Raw genomic sequence first — 15,846 nt, forward strand, 5'->3', positions numbered from 1 at the left:
TTCCTCCACCTTTTGGTCCAGGCCTAAACTATTCCTTTAATTAACTCAGCGACTTGTTTACTAGAAATCATACTTATAGGGTAAACTGAAACAAACGAGTCTACATACATATTAAAATCTCTGCATTTACCGTCTTGCCCTATGCTGTAGGAGACACAGGCTAAGTATTGACTAAAGTTGTTTCCCCAAACTGTGTCTTTATAAAGATTCGCCTTCAGGCAACTCTGGGGTACGTAGTCACTTCTGCAGGTTCGCTGCCGACCTGGACAAGGTGTGCAGCACTACAGGTGTAGGAGTTAAGCGTGCGCGAGATACCGCCCCGCCCCTCGGTCTGGGCGGGTCTAACTGAGCCGCCTATTTAGCAAGGCACAGAGGCCGACGACAGGCCGGTTTTCCACGGGAGAGCCCCGGGACCCAATGCACAAAGGCGGCTACTGAGCCGAGCTTGGGGACCAGGACGCCGAACCACCCCGAGTCACCCCCGTGCCACCGCCTGCTCTAGCTTCGTGCGGGTGCAGCGGACGGTGGGCGGGGTGGGGCGGGGCCGCGGCTCGTGGGGCCTGTGGGGAATGGCTGGGCATAGGAGGCGGGGCTATGAGCTGGGAGGGGCCTGTGGGGAAAGAAAGACTGGGCCGGGCCTGCGCGAGGCGGGCCAATGGAGTGGGACTTGAGTGTGAGGGGCGGGGTCTATGCAAAACGTGACCTATGGGGAGGGGCGTGGCCAGAGGAGGGCGTGGTCTGCGTGCAGCGGGGCGGGGTTGGGCGGTGTCTTTGCGGGGCGGGCCCTGTGTGGGGCGGGCCCTGCGCGGCGGGCGGGGCGGTGGCGCTGGCGGAGACAGTCTTTGCGCCGGCGGCGGTGGCGGCTGTGGGGGCTGGGCGGAGCGCCGCGGTGCGGGGCGGCCGGGCTGGCGGCGGCCGGGAGCCGCAGGCGGGAGCGAGGAGGAGTGCACCGGGCGGCTGAGGCGGTGGAACGGCTTCGGGGAAGCCGGGAGCGTGGAGCCGAAAGGACTGAGGTAACCGAGGGCAGCGGACCGGGTGGAGCGGGCCTCTGCCAGCCGAGCTCGGGCCGGGGCGGGTCAGACCCCTCTCTGGATTCCCAGGGCTGGAGGCGGCGCCCGCGGCGGGACCTGGGCCGCGCCCTGCCCGCTCCGCACCGGGCTGCACCTCGTTCCGAGCCTTTGTCTGTCAGCCGAGCCGGGGCCGGAGCTGCGGCCGGGAGCACGAAGGGAAGCGGGCGTCCGAGAGGGTCCGAGTGGGGACTGCCTGTCCGGGCTCAGCCGGCCTTCTGCAGGAGCAGGTCCGGTGCAGCAGCAGCCCCGTGCCTCCCCTAGGGTCTGCAAACTATCAACAAAGAAGCCCCGGCGGACGGGGCAAGCCCGAGCTGCCTCAGTGGCGCTCAGACACGGCTACACTGCGAGGGCTTTCGGGCTGAAATCCAGGGTGGTGCTGTAGGTGGCATAAAGTACCATTTTGTTTCCGTTTGGACGGCGAGGCTTTCAAAATCTGGGTTAATTCTGATAAAGTCTGTCTCGGAAGCATACCCACACGGGAAGAAAAAAGTGTACAAAGGAAAATGGGCTTATTTAAGGGGTAATCATGTAACTTTTTCAAAGTGCTTTATGGGGTGAGTGGTAACAAATGGGTTTGAACGCAGTGTTTTGCATTAAACATATTTTTGTTTGCTTCGTTTTAGTTTTGGGAATTGTTGACTACCTGGACATGGGAACGCCGAGAAACCTACAAACAGGTCTATTAAGGATTTGTCATCTCGAAAAGAAATATTTTATGACTGTTTTCCATTAAGAAGGTGTCAACAGAGGTTTGTGATTTTTGCCACATAAGAGACTAATTTGAAACAGTTCCCTGGCTGTGGTCAGACGTCTGAGACTGGGGAGAACTAGGCTCGGAATGCTCATCCTTCAGCGGGAGGCGCAGCGCTACCTACCTACGGTCTAAATGCAATCTCTCTGGTGCCACTTAACATAATGGATGGCTTTTCTGCATCTCGCATTCAGCTAGAGCACTGAGCCTTGCCGAGCTGTGGGGGCGTCTTCTCCGGATCCAAGCACTGGCCCTTCGCTTCTGTTTCCAGATGTGTTTTCTCAGTTGTGTACTTGAAACATCTACCGTCACATGAACTGCAGATTGAGCCACAGAGTTCTGTGACCCCCCGCCGAAAGATCCAGGAATGGTGTTGCCCGGCTTCGGGGCAAGCCAGTTTTACATCTGCTTGACAATTAAATAAATATATCCTTTGCTAATTAAGGCTATGGAACCAAATAAAGACATGCACATTCCTTTGCCAAATGAAGTCTGGGGCTGTTGAATTTCCCCGTAACTTGTTATTTCCAGTGAACTAACATATAAGTTATGTACAAATGGACGTGAAGCCTGTGGCAATGTATCCGGATTCTAGCCCACACTGAAGATTTAAAAAAAAACAACAACAACACAAAACAAAGCCTATTATGACTAATCCCTGGGAAGAGAAAGTCTGCAGAATGGCCCAAACGAGTCTACTGCAAGGGAAGCAGTTTTACTGTCGGGAGTGGGTTTTCCACAAACTTCAGCACTGCCTCCAGGAGAAATCAAGCTGCTGCACCAGTGCAGCCAACACACAGTCCCTCGTGGGGAATGCTGGGAATAACGCTAGTGCCATCTCTGGGAAGGGAGCCTCCTGGGGTGTGTTGCTGGTGGGAGGGCCTGGCAGTGGGAAGACAGCCCTGTGCACTGAGCTCCTGTGGCCCAGCTCACCAGCCAGCGTGCAGAGAGGTCTGCATCGCCAGGCTCTGGCTTTCCACTTCTGCAAAGCCCAGGACTCGGACACTCTGTGTGTCGGGGGGTTCGTCAGAGGGCTGGTAGCCCAGATCTGTCAAAGTGGACTCCTCCAAGGTTATGAGGACAAGCTAAGGGATCCAGCCGTCCAGAGTCTCCTAGAGCCTGGAGAGTGTGAGAGGAACCCGGCAGAAGCATTTAAAAGGTAACCGTGAGAAGGTAGCCATGCTGGCATATCTGTGCATCAGATACCCTGACTACACTGCCTAACTGTTGGCTGTCAGCACTGCTCCTCACTACACCTCCCTAGTTTTAACAGGAAAGAGAGCCAAACTTAAACTTTGTTTTATTGTTTTATTGCATAGTGTGCGGCTTAGAAGTGAAGCTTAATTTTGCTCATTTCATAATAGAACGTTCCTTTTTTGAATCGTGCCTGTAGATAGGTAGGGGAATTTGTTCTAAGATACAGCCAGTAGGTGCTGGGACACGGGGGTGCGATTTCACTGAAGGCAGCTTTTGTCTATAGTCGTGTTTCTAGTTTCTGTAAATACCTTCTCTAAAACAGAGTCTCAGAAACTTCGCTCAGGTTGTGGAGTTTATTCTCCTTTTAGCTAAGGGAAAAGTTGAGTGATCTATGGCGATATTTATACAATAGCGAACATTTGAAGCGTCTTAGTGCTTTGAGTGAGGAAGACACCATTGTTTTACTCATTGAGAATCTCTGATAGAAGGATTGGTGTAAGGGAACATGTTGCTTTTGAAAATGGTTTCAGATGCAAAACCGCCTTCCAGGAAAGGCCCTCCTTTGGAGTTAAGTTTTGCTTGTGGGTCCCTGCTCGTGTAGAAGCAGTCATGGGGTCCTCGATGCCTCACTTCTGCTTGTGTACTTGTTTCTCCTGTGCTCCCTGTGCATCTGTTTCTGCTCCACACTGGCCAGTTCCTCCAGGACCAAGTCTGTGTAAAGTATTCTGTGGTCCTTCTCAAGCCCGAGAGCTTTGCGTGTCTGCAGGGGGGACTTGCAGAGGATGACAGAAAGCTGTATTTTATGTTCTGAAATTTATTACTTTTGCAGGTGATACTGAAAGTAGTCAATAATGATAGCAAACACTGTGGGAATTACTATGTTAAGGGCATTACAAATATTAAGCCAGGTAATTTTCTTAGGAATTCTGTGACATGAGAACCTTTATTCCATTTTCCTGATGAGGAAACTGAGGGAGAGAAAGCAGAAGGAAGTTACCTAAGGTTGAACAGGTTGGGAAGTTGCATACTGAAACATTAATCTAAATATCTTTTATCAATAAAAATTCAGGAGTCAGATATGGGGGTAAGGACCTGAAAGATGAGAGAAGCAGAGAAACCACCAGTCCTCTCCTACCTGCTCCATTTCTTCCTCCGAAGGGGCTGAGATCCCTCTCCACCCCACCTTACTACTTCCTGTCCCATCTGTCCTCTGTCCTCCAAAACCTCTGTGATTAATTTCCAGTCAGCTAGTGGCTAGCTCCGCCCTCTCACTCGGAACAAGCTTTATTGTCAAAACACGATAAAAATATCACAGGACAGCATACCTGACACTTGAAATGTATCTCTATAGAATTGTAACTGAGGAGTTGCTTGAACTTCTGAGTAGTAGAAGCTGGGGGTGGTGAAGGTGGAGAGCTGGGAGGTGTTGGCGTGTGTTTAGTGCCATGTTCAGATGGCCCAGAGAGTGGCAGGGAGACTGGGGTTCGAATGGGTGATACCCCAATAGACTATGTTTGGAAGCTTGGACCACAGTTAGGTGCAGCCCTACAGGTGGAGCCCAATTGAAGGAAGTGGGTCCCTAGGGATGGACCTTGAAGTTCGTGGGCCCCACCCCATTTTCTGTCTGCTCTCTGCTTCCTAATCTGACGTTCTCCCGCAAGCTACTGCCACCATGCCTTTCCCAGTGCCATGGACTGTGTGCCCTCAAACTGTGCCCAAAGCCCTCTTCCCTTAAGTTGCTTCTTGCTAGGCATTTAATCACAGTACTGGGAAGCAGTCATGTTGGTAGAGTCACCATAAAGGTTAAAGGTGAATAGTGTAAACGTGTGGTCAGCTTGGGGTAGGGTTTGAGAGACATGACATTCTTCGAGACTTGTTATGTGTAAATAGAGTCCAGTAAACTGGACACATCTTCTGTTTTGTTAGCCATCCCATTCAGGACTCCTGAACGTAAGCTGATGAGGAAATCAGCACAGGCCTGTGGCACAGAATCAGGCAGGTGGGAGGTTTGGCGGAGGGTACTCTGTGTGGAAGCTCTCCACGCCTTCCACAGGGTACATAAGCACCCTTCTTCCCCCCTTACTGCCTTCTCTAAAGGTAACTTAGTAATTAAAGATCCGGGTTTTAAAAAATTCTGTAAGTTATCTGGGTGACATCATAATTACTCCTAGAATGTGTCTTCCGATATCTGAGTTCCTTTTTTGGTGTGTTCTCATCCCGAGCAACTTCTTCATAATATTGTTGATTTTCCTTTTAAAAAAAGTTCAGGAAATTCTCTCCCCTTCAGACTTTACTCTGTAACTATTTTCCTACCTAATTTGAAGTTATTAACTAATCGAAGGGAAGGAAGCCAAGTTAGGACTGTGGGTGAAAACCACACCCACACCACGCTTCTGGTTGACAGAAGTACCAGTCCGTTGGTGGTCTCACCTCTACTTCCTGTGTGTCTGCTTGCTTGGCTTTCCATTCAGTCATTTAGCAGAAAGTCCCTTAAGAGGCTCCTCCGTCTTGAGTTTCCCACTCTTCAAACTGTAAGAAGCCCGGTCAGCCCATTGTTACCCTTCCTGCTCATATTTTGTTATAACAGTACAAAGTGGACATGCACAACTCACTTGGAGTGAACTCTTCAGAAAAGTTTATTAGGAGTGTGTTTGATTTGGACATTCAACAGGTCACCCAGGAAAGGGCTATTGTTTCCAAATAACTACTTTATTTGGGGAGACATTGTAGTAGACAGTTAAGGGGGTGTGTCCTTGTTAAGGTTACTAGTTAGGGTTTCTGTGATGAAACACCATGACCAACAGCAATCCCGGAAAAAAAGGATTTATTTGGGTATGCTTCTACATCACTTCATCATCAATGGAAATCAGGACAGGAACTCAAGCAGTGCAGGAACCTGGAGGCAGGAACTGATACAGAGGCCATGGAGGAGTGCTGCTTACTGGCTCATTCAGCCTGCTTTCTTATAGAACCCAGAACCACCAACCCAGGTATGGCACCACCCACAATGAGCTGGGGCCCATCAATCATCAATAATGAGAATGTGCTACAGGCTTGCTTATAGCCCAATCTTACAGAGACACTTTCTTAATTGAAGCTCCTTCCTCTCAGATAGCTGTAGCTTGTGTCGAGTTGACAGAAAACTAGCCAGCACAGTGTGAAATTAGATAATAGGATTAAATAAAATATAAATGTAAGCCTAGAAAAATAGAAGCATCCATTTTCCTTTTGATAAAAATTTCAAAGCCAGCTTTTGTAGCATACTTTAACACATAAATCTTGATAATTAATGACTCTATGAATACACAGGAAACATTAGGGCAGCACTCTACCCTTGATGAAGAAAAATCTTAGCTAGGGAACTGGCAGAGGGAGATCCAGTCATACCTTTTTCATCCACTTGACTTTCTCCCTTAGTTTTGCTTTTCAACTTCTTCCTTGTATTTTGCTCTTAGTCCATGGTAGACTGTGTAGTATCACTGGTTACATTCTTCCGTGACATGATGCATGGCTGAGTTTATTGGAGTGACTTTTAATCTAGCTACACATGGCAGCACCTTATCCCTCACACATGCCATGCTGCTTCTCAGTAGAGTTGTTAAAAGTTCCCCTCTCATTCATTTGTTCATTCATTCATTCCTGAGCAGACAGTGAGAGTTATTCTGAGTTCTGGAAGAGTTGAGCTGAGCTGGAGATAAAGCAGTGTGGAGCAGCTGCAACCCTGCTGTCAGAGAGACTAGATTCTCAGTAGCACCAGGCCTGCTTCTGACCACCTGTGAGTGTTCCTGTGACACATGAGCACTGTGCCATGCACAGTGTTGCTTCACTTACTGAAGAGACACAGAACCACATGATTGCTTCTTTTCATTTTCTTTTAGTTTTCAATTAGTTGTATATTTTAACAGAGTTTAAAAAAATTATTTCTGTTGCTCAAAGGACCTAGGTTTATAATGCTTTCATTTTTATGTGTGCTGAGAACTGATGGCTGTTATCTTTCTTTGGCCCCTCCCTCCTCCATGACCCCCAGGTTTTCATTACAAAGAGCTGTGTGTTTTGCTTTCAACATGCCTTCTTCTCTAGTATTGGAACAATTGAGGCAGGGCTTCCTGTCAGCCCTGTAACTGTTAGCAAATCCCAGCTATGTCTGAGCAAATGGTAACTATCTCTGTGGTGTTGGGGACAGTAGCTTCAGGTCTCCGGACAGATGTCATTTTACTAGGCTACAAACTCCCAGTGAGGCCTTTCTGGTCCTTTAGATTCAGGTGGAGACAGTGCCCAGAAGCCTTCATCTCTATCCCTGCCTTTATTTATGGATGGTACTTGCAGGTGTCCCTTTCCCTCTGGTATTAAGTGTTAAGGAGTAGAATTGTGAGGAAATATTAAAGATGGGTGAATGGTTCTAGGTGCTGAGAGTTTACCAGGGAAGTGTGTTAGTCAGTGGTCAAGGGCAGTGGACTTGGAAAGAAGATCTCAAGCTGAGTGATCAGTCCCTATCCCGACCCAACAGAACAGGAATCCTGGAAGATCTGAATCTCTCTGGTGATAGATTTCACCCGCCATCCCCATGCTCTTACCTGGGATCTCTTACTCACGCAGGCTTCCTTTGTTCCCACCTCTTCACCATCTTCATGATGTCATTCATGCCTGAGGACCTTTACCTGCCTACTCAAGTGCTTAGTTAGCACTCTGCATGATGTCAGCAGCTGCTAAGTAATTATCATTTAATGAATGCATAATGCTGCTTGCCTATCTAAAATTTCCCCTAACATAACTGAAAGGCTGAAACCTTTGAATGAGTTAAAAAACAGAAACAAAAATGTTATATTGTTAAAGCTAGTTTTAAATGCAGAACAGGCTAATATAGTGATTTTTATTTTATTAGTCTTCTGTGTGAATTGACGTTAGGTAATTTCATAGCCAGATACCCATCTTTCATCTCACCTCTCTTCAACAGTGGACTCAGGGCAGAAGGCCTGCTTTCTTGTTCTCTGGTGTGTGCTCATGGCAAAATACTCTGTTTCCATCACTTGTTTTTTATAACTAATATTATGTAAGATAACTGTCATTTTCCATTCTTTTTAAAAAGTATTTTTGAAAATTAAAAAATAACATACATGTATATGTGCATTGGAATAAGTTAGGGCTCCCGGAGCTAGAGTTATAGGTGGTTAAAATGTTTATTTATTTTTGAAAGAATTTTTAGTTGCATATGTTTGTGTGTGGGTTTGTGCACATGAGTTCAGGTGTCTGCGGAGGCCAGAAGAGGGAGTTGGATCCCAGGGAGCTGGAGTGACAGGTGGTTGTGAGCTGCCATGTGGGTGCTGGGAACTGAACTCAGGTCCTCTGGAAGATAGTCAGCACCCTTAATCCCAGTGCCACTTCTTCAGCTCCACTCTGCATTCTTTCAAGCCTCTCACTTTCTCGCCCTCAGATCTGTTCTCTTGCCCCGAGGTGGACTCAGAGCTGAGCACCTCAAGTGCTGTCTGTAACTCCTCCCATCCTTGGCATCCCAGCACTCAGATAACACTGGCACAGCGTGTTGCTCACGTGTCCATATTTTTAGTTCGCTTTGTATAACTTTGATTTTCTTTCAGACCAGAGAGAAGAAAGTTGTGCCTACAGGTTGGGATATTTTTACCCAATTCCAGAATTTAACATTTACATTCAGATTTTTGTTCATTCCTAGGGAAGGTTCTCTGACAGTATGTGGAGTCTGAGCCAGCTGCTGTCTGCACGTGGGGCTGACATGCTCTGATTGACTGTCTACACTGTTCACAGGCAGACAGTTTCATTTGTTTGCATACGTCAGTAACACCCAGAGTGTCCGCTATAGGCTTGCACTCAGGTAGTCTGGAACTTGTGCCTGTAAATGCCTCTTCTTCCTCCTCTCTGTCACAGTTCTTATTGGAAAGTGACTTCTATCGGGGATACTCACAGGGAGATCTGGGTGTATGAATGGCAGCCTCTGAGCTCGCAGCTCAGCCTGCTTTTTGCATAGCTGATGTCATTGAACAGTTTTCATTGTTCTTTCTCGTGGAGTCCCCTTTGACTGTTCTTTGGTGGCTCTTTCTCTGGTTTCTCTCAGGTTTGCCTTACAAAGCACCCTCACATGTTCTTGATGTACATGGTTCTATCTTATCTAGTGACATGGTCAACAGTCAGCTGTCTTACGTGTCGCCAGATCTCGCTGTCCTGACCTATACCTGTCATTCGCTTGGCCATCCCTCGATGACTTTGTTCAAAATCACTTCTCTTCCAAGGCATCTTTCCTTTTTCTTTTTTCTAACACTGTGTCTCTGTATGTGTGTGTGTGTCTGTCTGTCTGTGTCTGTGTTTGTTTGTTTGTCTGTGTATGTGTCTGTGTGTTTGTGTATGTGTGTGTCTGTGTGTCTGTCTGTGTCTGTGTTTGTGTGTCTGTGTATGTGTCTGTGTGTCTGTCTGTGTGTGTGCACATGTATCACATACTTGTCACACATTTATTAAATGAATACAAAAAAAACAACAACATGTTGCAAGTACAATCCAGAGATATCCTGATTTTCTGCTTACATGCCAAGGAATGAAGTAGAAAAGCACGGAAAGACTGTGTTTTCCGCAATTAGTCACCATGTTTCTGTAAGAGCAGAAGGCTTTGTCTGTGCAATAAGCAAAGTGATTCATAGTGCAGGTCCCGAATCCACGCCGAAGTGTTTCAGACCTCCGGTCTAACAGCGTGTGCAGTGTGGAGTTTCCGTGTCCCATGTTCAGAGCCAAGGCTGTAGTGAAGTCCTGGGACACAGCATAGACGAGCTGCCAGACACACCCTGGATTCCTTCCACATTTTATGTCGATCTAATTTTGGATCATGGTGTATTCAGAAATCTTTACTGTTAAACAGTATTTTTTGAGAATTATGGGACCCCTTATGGAGTTGCAGCCTACAGTTGAAGCAACTGAGGTCTAGAGCCAAGTCTGCCTCTGATTTTCTCGGGATTGAGGCTTGGGCCATCGTGGTAGATGTGGCCTTAACAGAGGCTTCAGTGCGGCTTTCCCTCTGGTACTTCTTGCCATCACCATAGCAACGAAACTGTGGTGAGAATGTGCTGTAGTTGGCCTGCTGATCCAGAGATGATAACAGTTATGGAGAGACAGGCCATCTGCAACCTGACCCCAAGCCTGGAGTAGATAAAACACATACATAGACACAAAGGGGAGTATGCGTAATTGTTACTGGGGGCAGGGTGTGTGATGCAGACAAAGATTGTGAAAATAACTGCAAAACTAAGAAGAAAGGAATATTTCAAATGGGAAGTCATTGCTTTCATTAGAAATCTGGGAGTCGTGGGTTAATCATTTTCACTCAGTCAGCAACTTGTTTTACCTGCAAGATTAAGGCAGCACCTCCTGTTTCCACTTCCCACCATGGCTAAATCCTTCTGTGTTGCCAGAGCCATGGCAGCCTTCCCTGCACCATGAGAGAAAGTGTCTGGTCAGGTCATGTTACCTCCCCACTTACACCTTGAGAAGAAAACCAGAGCTCTCAATGTTCTCCTGCTGACCTTGTCCTTTGACCTTGCCCCAAAATGCTTTGACCCCCTTCTTTGCTTTTGAGTCACACTGCCTTCATCCCATCCCTGAGATAGGTTATGTTACAGCCGAGACATTTTTGCATGGCCATTCCTCCTAGAGGCACTTTAGTGTCTGTGTCTTTACCGCCTTTGGAAGCCTTCCTGCTCAGTTCTCCTCTTCTTGTTTCCTGTGGTGCTGGGGCCCATACTTCGGGCATCACACAAATTAGTAAACCCTCCCACCAAGCCACACTCCCACCCTCAGCTGTCCTGTGCATCTTACCCCCCCCACTCTTCTCTCTCTCTCTTAATGATCAACATCTGGAGTCATTCTATATATTTTTAACTGACTTTTTGCCTACCTTTTTGAGCAAGTGCGGTATGTGGTTTTTCAGGATAGATATAAGAGCAATCACTATTAAACTAATAGCCAACTACTTGTTTTAATATAAAGCATTCTAATATTGGCCACAACAATATAATTTTTATTGTCTCAACCACATTTGATTCTTAAATACTCCATTTTCTTGTGTGAAACCGTTTACACATATAGTTATATGAATTACAGAGTTGTAGATGAACAAATTACATCATCTTCCTGCTGTAGCCAGATACTCCCAAATTCAGAGAGAGTAAAAGTGAGAACAGCTAAGGAGGTCCTTCTTCACCTCACTGGTCCTCTCTGGGAGGTCCGAGACCTGGGATATCTGGAGTCCCAGAGATGCACTGTGCAGATGGTGTTGTGCAGCCAGCACCGTTAGGCAGCATTTTTCTGTGTGACTTTTTGTTTTAAGGATTTACTTTATTTTTTATGCATATGTGCTTGTGTGTGTATATGCCACATGAGTGTAGATGTCCTGAGAGGCCAGAAGAACAAGTCGGGTCCCTTGGAGCTGGAGTCACAGTGGTGAGCCAGCTGATTGGGATGTTGGGAACTACACTCTGGTCTTGAGAGTAGCCTGAGGTGTGCAGTGTGGCTGAGGCCACTGTTGTACTTATGCGTAGTGGGGGTGAGGAACGCATCGAGTCTTGTCCTAGGATATGCGGTAAGCAGGTGCGGCAAACGTCCTGTGTGATTATTGGCTCTGTTTTTGATAACTAGAGGAGGTGGTTCAAATAGAAGTTATAATGACAAGTAGCAAATTAGGGCAGGAGCCAGGGCTGGGAGAGTAGAGAGGGCTGCTCTTTCTTAAGATGTTTAGAAGGAAATTTGACAGGAGCCCTTTAGACCCAGGAGATACCAAGTACAAGGTCATGGCCTGGATAGGAGAGTTTTTTTTAAAAGAAAAAAAAAATTTATTTATTTATTATGTATACAATATTCTGTCTGTGTGTATGCCTGAAGGCCAGAAGAGGGCACCAGACCCCATTACAGATGGTTGTGAGCCACAATGTGGTTGCTGGGAATTGAACTCAGGACCTTTGGAAGAGCATGCAATTCTCTTAACCACTGAGCCATCTCTCCAGCCCTAGGAGAGTTGGTTTATGTCTAGAACAGAGGTGTGGTTGTGGCTGGGGAGAGCTCACAGTGGGAAGCAGAGTAGCCAGGAGCCTGAAAGCTCCTGGACATTTATTTCTCTCTTGAACAGATTGGAAGCATTGGAAGCTCTTTCGGCAAAAATAATCTGACATCTGGCTTCATAAGGTCACGGTGACTGATGAGTTCAAACAAGGAAAGCAGTAAATGGCCAGTGTGGTCGCATGCAGGTGCTTGGACCTGGGAGAAGTGAAGGGCCCAGTAGAAGTGTGTTCTGGGTTTGTTTTCAGGTCGACCTGAGAGCTTGTTGGACGTGAGTTATATCAGAAATAAACCACGGTCTGGCTCTTGGGATCTCGATTAGAAAACTGGAAGGCTGGAAGTTTGAGTTACTGCAGAATAGAAGCTGAAGGGAGGAGCCCAGCAAGGGCTGGACACTGGAGAATGAGTTCTGAAAAGCTGAGCCCTAACGTGTAAGCACAGAAGGTGAGCAAGCAGTTCAGATCCAGCTGAGGCTTGTGTGGGACGTTGCTGGCATCTAAGGCCACAAACAAGCAGGCAGAGTAGAAGCATGGGGCTCAGAACCTGGTGGGCTTTCTGATTAAGTGGTTATTAAGACATGAAGAAGGAATCGCTGCAATAGGAGGAGAGGAACATGCACAAAGGTGTCAGTTGTAAAGCATTCCTGCAAGTTGAGGATCTTGTATGGCAGTGAGTGCCAAGCAAGTCTTAGGAATAGCCACAGTGTGAGAAAGCTCCAACCGCTGGCATCGTGAATGAACCCTAGGGGCAAGGACTTGGGAGACCGAAGCCTGTACTGTGATGCAGGAGCAACTCTAGCAGAACCTGGAGGAGCCGTGGGCTTGTGTGCTGTTGGCAGAAGACAGAGAAGACTGGGTAGAAGGGGAGGAGCAATGAAGAGATGTGCTGTCTGTTTCAAGGGAGACGAAGGAGTCGTGGAAATTGTTGTTGAGGTGGGTGGAGTCTGATGAACAAGCTGCCAGGATAAAAGAGCAAAGGGAGCCTCGCCCCCCATGGCCACAGTTAGAGGAGAACTGTGGAGCTGTGAGCCAGGGTGGGCTAGTTTGCAGCCTCTAATGGAGTTGTCTTCTGACATGTGCCGTGTTTATATGGTTGATATGCTGTGAAGGGTGGCATGGAAGGCGACCAGGAACTGAGTGCTGGAAATAACCTGGAGTATCTGGCTATCTGTTGTTTCTTTTGCCAGTAGGCTACCAATCCATATTCCTAATTTTTAAGCATGTATTTATTTATGTGTGTGTGCATATGTGTGTGGCCATGCCATGACACATGTGTGGAGGTCAGTTCCCTTCTTCTATCATGTAGCAACAGGGATTGGAGTCAGGCCTTCAGATTTGGCAGTAGATGCATTTACCCACCAGGCCATCTTGCCAGCTCCCACAGTTACTTTAAATATTTTATCAGACTAAAGAGATGACTTAGCAGTTGCTCTTCTAGAGGACCCTGGTTCCGTTCCCAGCGTCCACATGGCAGCTCACAGCCATCTGTAACTCCATTTCCAGAGAGCCGACACCCAAGACATGGTGCATATACGTACGTGCAGGCAAAATACACTTATACATAAAATAAAAAGGAAAAAGAGGTTTGTTTTTATTCTTTCATTTTGTGCCTGTGTGTGTGCCTGAAGTGGATTTGTGAGTGTGAGTGCACTGCCTGCAGAGGTGAGAAGATGGTGTTGAACCTCCCAGAGCTGGAGTAACAGGGAGTTGTGAGCCATCCAACATGAGTGCTGGATCTGAACTCAGGTTCTCTGCAAGAGCAACAAACACTCTTAACCACTGAGCCATCCCTCTACCCCCACCACCCAATAAATTTTTAAGTATGTGTCAGTGTGTTGGATGATAGCAATGTCCTAATGGTGTCTCTTTTCAGTGAGGACCTTTCCCTCCTTGGGCCAGCAGTGCCAATGGAAGGCTATCATCAGGACTCTTTGTGGTCTTGCCAAAGCCTTATATAGTTTGCCACACTTCTGACCAGGTCCTGGAGGCATGTCAGCTCCATGGGGGTCTAAGGTTCAGGTCTTCCTCGGTGATGCTTAGATTAGCTCTGTAGCGTCCTGCCCTTTTCAACTTCAGACTTCTCCAGCTCTCTAGAGTTTTGTTTGTGTTTAAAGTAAGCAGACTTCTCTTTCCAGCAGGCAGGCTGAGAGCTGGCCTGCTGGCCTGCAGACACACTTGGCCTACTTTCCTCAGCCTTGTAAACACTGACCGGGACTTAGCAAACGTGCTGTGGGGAAAACCCATCTGTGTGCAGACACTTCAGACTTGCTGCCCTCTGAAGTGGACCTGACTGACCTCCACCGGCCCCATGCGCAGTTCCTGGCAGAGGCCCTTAGTGGGCCCAGCTGCTTCCTGCTTTGCACCTGTGACCACTCACACCGCCCATCCTCAGATATCCCGAAACCAGCAGGCCAGTCCCCATCTTGGAAAATGTCCCTGTTGCCTGGAGTTGTGGTTCACCTAGCCTTCTTGTAGCCTCTATCTCTCTCTCTCGCTCTCTCGCTCTCTCTCGCTCTCTCTCTCTCTAGATGCAGGTGTTATAATCTGGCCTTTGCTTTTCTGGTGGCCCAGGCAGCCCTGTGCTGTTGGCACTCTCCATGTTCACTCTGCAGAGTCACCACGGATGGAATGCCATGGAACTTTCCCATTGTATGGATTTGTGCCTTGTGTTGTTTCTTTAAAATGAGTTCATCCCTGCTTTTTTTTTTTCCCCTGTGAATATTAATTTGGCTTTTCTAAGTCCTTGGGCTGTGTTGTAAATTACTTCTCTTTGGACATCAGTGTCATTAGGTCTGGTCTGCTCTGGGTGACCACTCTGGCCATCCTGTCTTTTACACCCCTCTTCTGTCTGGATCCCCAGACTCTCCATTCTGCTTGCTGTCGCCCCCTCCCCCCACTTGAAATTCCTTGCCCTCGTTGTTGCCTTTGAATGAGGGTAGCAATGCGAAACTACAAGTCACCACCCTGAGTTGATCCAACATTAACACAGATGTTTTCCCACTTAGCTCCTGCTTCACGGGACTGCGTGTGTGTGCTCGCCACAGGTCTAGCAGGTCTCTGGCCGTCGCCGTCGTTGCACACCTCTGGGCAGAGTGGGTCCAGTTCTCTCAAAGCTAAGCTTCTGGAGCTGCTTTTGACTGCTGCACATTTTTCTTCGTGCTATCGTATTTCATGTTTGCTCTGGTCAAGATTTCAGAAACAGGTTTCCCCCTTTAGGTTAATCACTGACCTTGTCTTAATCGACAGATGGCTGTTGTTACTGTTGATTGTAGCACGGTTAATAAAAACCCAGAGACAAATATTGGGGTTCAACTTGAAGGTCAGTAAAGCAAAACAGCCAGCCATTGGCTCTTACCTTGACCTCAGTCTGAAATGGCGATCCTGCCTCCAGGAATCTCAGAATGAGACTGTGTGTGAGAGCTGTCTCCTCCATTTTATGTCCATTCCTCTCTAGTGCTGGAATTAAAAGTGAGCACCACTACCGCCCGGTTTCTGTGGCAACCAGTGTGGCCACTGGGATTAAAGGTGTGTGTCACCACTGCCTGGTCTGTAAGGCCGATCAGTGCAGCTGTTTTACTCTCTGAACTTCGGGCAGGCTTTATTTATTAAAAATACAAGTGACATATTACCACAGTTGGTTAGGTGAATGAATAATGGTGTTTTATCCCCAACTGATTAAAGGACAGATGAAATATCACTACAGTTGGTTAGGAGAATAAATATAGAGTGTTTTATCCCTGAATGATTGAACATACCAGCTACC

General features: G+C 47.4%; 1 protein-coding gene across 1 annotated transcript in view; it reads left to right on the forward strand.

Annotated features, from left to right (window-relative positions):
* The first annotated feature begins 839 nt into the window (after nt 1–839).
* The window catches only part of Ankrd50 (ankyrin repeat domain containing 50), a 33,726-nt gene continuing 18,719 nt past the window's right edge, over nt 840–15,846 (forward strand). The window contains exons 1-2 of the mRNA XM_057756960.1: nt 840–1,013; nt 1,694–2,980. Coding sequence (XP_057612943.1) covers nt 2,469–2,980 — 512 coding nt within the window. The 5' untranslated portion in view covers nt 840–1,013; nt 1,694–2,468. The remainder of the gene's footprint in view (nt 1,014–1,693; nt 2,981–15,846) is intronic.

Source organism: Chionomys nivalis, chromosome 24 (genome assembly GCF_950005125.1).
Source record: "Chionomys nivalis chromosome 24, mChiNiv1.1, whole genome shotgun sequence".
Lineage (NCBI taxonomy): Eukaryota > Metazoa > Chordata > Mammalia > Rodentia > Cricetidae > Chionomys > Chionomys nivalis.